Source organism: Hipposideros armiger, unplaced genomic scaffold, assembly GCF_001890085.2.
Source record: "Hipposideros armiger isolate ML-2016 unplaced genomic scaffold, ASM189008v1 scaffold_94, whole genome shotgun sequence".
Taxonomy (NCBI): Eukaryota; Metazoa; Chordata; class Mammalia; order Chiroptera; family Hipposideridae; genus Hipposideros; species Hipposideros armiger.
Genome location: NW_017731444.1, coordinates 487,680 through 493,679, shown reverse-complemented (window position 1 = coordinate 493,679; position 6,000 = coordinate 487,680). Strand labels below are relative to the sequence as shown.

The 6,000-nt window shown below is 49.8% G+C and overlaps 1 protein-coding gene across 3 annotated transcripts in view; it reads left to right on the top strand.

Annotated features, from left to right (window-relative positions):
• Positions 1–6,000, top strand: part of VPS16 (VPS16 core subunit of CORVET and HOPS complexes) — a 31,036-nt gene that overhangs the window by 21,864 nt on the left and 3,172 nt on the right. For all 3 annotated transcript variants that reach the window (XR_002124391.1, XM_019645717.1, XM_019645718.1), the window contains exons 2-7: positions 4,595–4,683; positions 4,948–5,045; positions 5,139–5,267; positions 5,357–5,501; positions 5,627–5,742; positions 5,835–5,957. Coding sequence is in view for 2 of the 3 variants with exons in the window: in XM_019645717.1 (XP_019501262.1) it covers positions 4,595–4,683; positions 4,948–5,045; positions 5,139–5,267; positions 5,357–5,501; positions 5,627–5,742; positions 5,835–5,957 (700 nt within the window). In the remaining variant the exon portion in view is untranslated. The remainder of the gene's footprint in view (positions 1–4,594; positions 4,684–4,947; positions 5,046–5,138; positions 5,268–5,356; positions 5,502–5,626; positions 5,743–5,834; positions 5,958–6,000) is intronic.

Below are 6,000 nucleotides of genomic sequence, written 5' to 3'. Positions count from 1 at the left end.
TGTAGCGTATTGAGGGGCGAGTCGCAGCCCTGCAGACGGCAGTCGACGCCTTCTACAAGGCCAAGAATGAGTTTGCAGCCAAGGTTTGGCCCACTCTTTCTAAGAACGCCCTTATTTCCCCTCCCAGTCTCCTCTCCTTGTCCCTCTCATCCTTATCCTGCCTTATCCCTGTCCCTAGGCCACAGAGGATCAAATGAGGCTCCTACGCCTGCAGCGCCGCCTAGAAGATGAGCTGGGGAGTCAGTTCCTAGACCTGTCTCTACACGACACGGTCACCACCCTTATCCTTGGCGGCCACAACAAGCGGGCGGAGCAGCTGGCGCGTGACTTCCGCATCCCGGACAAGAGGTAGGTGAGGCCCCGGCTGCGTTTAGGTCCTAGGACCCCTGCCCTTCCTGTAGCACCTCTAAGCCCAGCTTTCCCCACAGGCTCTGGTGGCTGAAACTGACGGCCCTCGCAGATCTGGAAGACTGGGAGGAGCTGGAGAAGTTTTCTAAGAGCAAGAAGTCGCCCATTGGCTACCTGGTGAGGCAGGGGCCCTTCTCCCACCCCACTACCAGGGAGGGTAGTCCTGGGGAAAGGACCCGGCCCGGAGATAGGCCAATGACTTATTCATACATTTGTTCAAAATAGTTCGTGGGTGCTTCCTGTGTGTGCACATTTGTGGGCCAGGTACACAAGAGAATGGGCCCGAGTAGGCCTGCTTTCCCCCAGGAGGACCACAGGGGGACCCCACGTGCCTGAGGAAAAGTCCTGTTTGAGTGGAGGTGGAGGGGGACAGGGAAAGCACATCTGCAAGGCAGTGGAGGATATTGAGGGGGCTTGTTTTCTGTGGCAGTTGGTTTAGAGATGTGGTGGGTAGGTGGGGCAGCCATGAGAGAAAACGCAGGCCCTGAAAGGGCAGGAAACGCCTGTTGCGAGGGGGTGGCAGTGGATGATGGCGTGAACGCATGGAAATAGTTGGTCTCAAGGCTCTAACAGATCTTTGGTTTAGGTTGTTTCTGCCCTGAGAATGTTGAGATCACACCTCTTATAGGTGTGTGTCAGGGCAGGGATGGGAGAATTATATACACTGAAGGGTATATAAAATATACAGGTACAATGTATCCAGTAGGCTTTTGCTCGTAAGAGAGACAAGAAGGCTCTGCCTTATCTTCTCCCTCCATCCCCTCCCTCTCTAAGCCCTTTGTGGAGATCTGCATGAAGCAACACAACAAATATGAGGCCAAGAAGTATGCTGCCCGTGTGGGTCCAGAGCAGAAGGTCAAGGCCTTGCTTCTCGTTGGGTGCGTCGGCTGAGAGCCCTGTGGATGCTGGGGGTGGGGCGAGGGGGGAGGGACTGAGCCGGTAGACTAACGAGGGGCATGGTTTGTGCTCTTGGTCAGTCCAACACATCTCCCTTCCTGCTCAAACCACAGGGATATGGCTCAGGCTGCAGATGTGGCCATTGAGCGCCGGAATGAGACAGAGCTGAGCCTTGTATTGTCCCACTGCACCGGAGCCACAGACGGAGCCACGGCCGACAAGATTCAGCGGGCCAGGGCACAAGCCCAGAAGAAGTGAGGAGCCCACCCTACACATCTCCTCGAGTCCTGGGCTTGGCAGAAGTGTCGCTGCTTATCCAGTTCCTTCCCCAGAGCTAAAGAACTGGGGTGGGAAGGGAGCCAAGGGTCTGGTTGTAAATAAAGTTGGAACATTTTAGGGTGCTTGTCTTATGCAGTCCCGCCTAAGCAAAAGCTAGCTGGAGGCAGAACCATCCAAACACCTCAGCAAAACTCCATGTGTTTTTGTGGGGTCTGGAGGATGAGCTTCTCCAGCTATATTTACAAGAGACCTAACCCTCTGCACAGTTACCAAGAAAAGTCCTTCAAGCTGTCAGCCCCTAGAAAGATCATGGGGAGAGATGGCATAAAACGTAAGCAACAACTCAAGAACCATACTGAAAAACATTATACACACACATAACACAAGAAACATACTAAACATTTTACCATTTCATTTATTCCACACGCCAGCCCTGTGAGATAGGTAACCTCACCGCATTTTACAGAATTGGAAATTGAGGACTGGGGAAGTTTGGTAACAGTGAATATGTGGCAAAATGGATTTGAAACCATGTTGGGCATTTGGGGATCTTAGAGCTAGCTTCTCCTTGGCTGTTGTGGTGACAGAGGAGGGATGATTTAGAGCTGGAACATAACTGGGGCCCTCTGTGAGCAGGGGAGCCTGAGCAAGGCCGCTGGTTTGCACCACTGTGAGTTGAAGGACTAATGAGAGGCATGTTGTAGGGGTTGGAGGAGGAGCATTTGGAGTCCCCGCCCACTGAATGTGGTGAGCAATTCCTAAGTGGTCTCTGGGCTGAAGAGAAAAGGACGGAATTCTTTTGGCAATTCCGCCAAGGAAGAACAGCAAACGAGATCCCTGGCTCCACCCCAGTGGAGGCTTCATCCCGTCAGTAGGAACACCTTGGCCCTCCAGTTAACCCATCTCTAGCCCTCAGGTTGCTCTCCCATACACCTTGTCTTTGTGTCCCACCACCCCCACCCAACACTGAGGGCATTACCTTTTCCTCTTGTTACCCCCTTAGTCTAGAACAGCGGTTCTCAACCTTCCTAATGCCGCAACCCCTTAATACAGTTCCTCATGTTGTGGTGACCCCTAACCATAAAATTATTTTCGTTGCTACTCTATAACTGTAATTTTGCTACTGTTATGAATCGTAATGTAAATATCTTTTTGTTTTCNCAGCATCACTGGCCCATGTGGGAATTGAACCGGCGGCCCTATTGCTCAGAGCTTGCGCTCTTAAGCCAAGTCTTAATCAACTGAGCCACTCAGCCGGCCCGTTTCGACTTTAATTTTGTTAAAATACCCAAGATTTTTTTCTGATGTGGATTTTTTTTTTTAACATTTAAATTTTGAATTCCATCTGGGAAATATGTCATTGTAGAGATTAAGTAATGAAATAGTGTTTATTGTGATTCTTCCCATATGGCCCATTGTCTCATTTCAATTATCAATTTGCACCAATTTGAAAATGCCAACTTTATTAAATGCTCAATTCTCTGGTCTTTTTCTAGATTCTGTTCTCTTCCATTGATCTATTTACTTATCTATGCCAAAACAACAGTTATAAATAACTTTAGTTTTATATAGTATATTGTTTGTGAGATACATATATATATATATATATATATATATATATATATATATATATATACACACACACACACATATATATATATATTCATGTTCTCATATTTTCAGAGTTTCTTAAATATCTTCCAGTATTTTCTCTTTCAGATTATTTATTTTTTTACCCCAGATAACTGTAGAATCAATCTGTTCTTCCCTCCCCCCAAAAACTGGGGGTGATTTTTATTGGAATTCTTGTGCATTTATAGATCATTTTGGAATATTTGTCCATGTCTTCTATATCCTTGAGTAAACTTTGATTTGATTTTATAAACATTTATATTAGATTTATTCTTGAGCATCTTATAGTTTTATTGCTATCATGATTAGGATTTTTCTAAAGTTATGTTTCTAATTGGTTCTTGCTATGGTGTAGAAAATTAATTGGTATAGAAAATATATTGATTCTTGCTCACTAGCTGAGTTCTTTTATTCATTGTTGATAGACTGCTTTGGATTTTCTAAGTAGACAATCACATTATTTGTAAATAGTAGCAATCTCACGCCTTCTCCAAAATAGAAAGCTCTCTTTTATTTTTTTCTGAAATTATTTTGGCTAGAACCCCAAGAAGGATGCGAAATAGAAGGTGATGGTGGACATCTTCCTGATTTTTAATGGGAAGGCTCCTGAAACAGTGCCAGCCAAAACACCCTCCTTTTTAAACACTGTTTTTTCGTGGCGTCCTGGAGTAGTGCCTACTCCTTCTCTGTCGCCCCTTCCCACCTCCAACCATTAAATGATGGCGTGTCTCAAGCCTCGTACTCCATCTTCTCATGCAGCAAACACTCTCCATGCACATCTCAGATTGCAGTCACCTCGTGCCGGCTTGTGATTTCAGTTACCTCCCGTAAGCCAAGCGTTCAGATTGCCATCTCTAACCGAGGATCCTCTCGCCAACTCTGGGCTCGCTGAAGAGCTCCTCTTGGATTTCTTTCAGGCACTGCCTACTCAGTACCTGGGGAAATGAGTTCTTTATTAACTAGTGATGAGCAGGACCCCTGGGTATGAAGCCCACAATCTGATTCAGTGCTAAGAACCAGAAGTAGAAGAAAGGCTACCTACCCTGAGAGACCCTCTTGGTGGGTTTTATTTCCCGCTAATGTAGGCCCCAGCCAGCCACCTCAGCTGGTGCTACCTCATTTTGTGCTCTGGATATTGGCCACGCAGCCTGCGTATCCCACAAGCTCCTGCTATCTTTGCTCACTTGCCCCAAGAACCACATCCTTCCCTGCCAACAGCATGTATGTGGCTGTTTCTAGTCATCACCCCCGTAACCGGCCCTAGGCCTCCTCAACTTTCCTGTGGAGAAGTGGAGGCATTAGGGGTTCCTCTGGGACTCACTCCATTCGGATGCAGGGACACCAGGAGGCTAATTTCTGTTCGCCTCTGTGTGCACAGGAAATATGAGCTATACAGCATGGACTGGGACCTGAAGGAGGAACTCAGGGACTGCCTGGTGGCTGCTGCACCCTATGGGGGCCCCATTGGTATGTCAGCCCTCTGCCACTGCATGCTCTGGGACCATGGGATGAACTCAAGGTCCTTGATTCCTGGGGGTCTTGCTGTCGGCTCGTTCTTGCTGGCATATGCCACCCTACCCCTACCCCTCCATCCACATTGAGATGCTTTTAATTCTGATTCTCATGAGGCCCACTTCATATGGAGCCGGTCTGAGGAGCTACTTCATGAGGCCTGCTTCACATGGGGTAGGTATGGTGAGCTAAGACAGGAGGTTTCTTCTCAAACCGCAGCACTGCTGAGGAACCCCTGGCGGAAGGAGAAGCCTGCCAGTGTACGGCCAGTGCTTGAGATCTATTCTGCTTCTGGCATGCCTCTGGCCAGTCTGCTGGTGAGCACCCTGGCCCACCCCGGAGCTGGGGCTGGGGGCTGGGCAGGGCTTGCGCATCCCTAGACAGCCTCAGGAACTTCCTCTCCTCTGCAGTGGAAGAGTGGCCCCGTGGTGTCCCTGGGCTGGTCAGCTGAAGAGGAGCTGCTCTGCGTGCAGGAAGACGGTGTAGTACTGGTTTATGGGCTTCATGGTGACTTCCGGAGACACTTCAGCATGGGCAATGTAGGGGCCTCAGGAGGCTGGGGGAAAGCGATGGAGCCTGTGACCCTGTGGCTTCTTTAAGGCCCCTCTCCACTTTCCCCTCTCCCCAGGAGGTACTCCAGAACCGGGTTCTAGATGCCCGGATCTTCCATACTGAGTTTGGTTCCGGAGTGGCCATCCTCACGGGGGCCCACCGCTTTACCCTCAGTGCCAATGTGGGCGACCTCAAACTTCGCCGAATGCCAGAAGTGCCAGGTGAGCGCTGATACCCCCGAGACAGCCATTCAGTGCCCACAGATGAGCTTCCAGACTGTGGGATCAACAGAGGTAGAGGCTGTGGGCTCTGGTCATCCTGAGGGTGTCCTCTTCTGTGACCACAGGTTTGCAGAGCGCACCGTCGTGCTGGACCACACTGTGCCAGGACCGAGTGGCACACATTCTTCTGGCTGTGGGGCCTGATCTTTACCTCCTGGACCATGCAGCCTGCTCTGCAGTGGTAAGGGCCTGAGTGGGAGTGAAATGGAGGGACTGGGTGAGGGAGGCTCCGAGAAGTCACTATCTCTGATGTCCTCCCCGGCTCTGCCCCAGACGCCCCCTGGCCTGGCTCCAGGAGTGAGCAGCTTCCTGCAGATGGCTGTCTCCTTCACCTACCGACACCTGGCACTCTTCACAGACACAGGCTATATCTGGATGGGGACAGCTTCACTCAAGGTGTGATCCTGGGACAACACAGGGAAGATCTGATGGGGGTAGG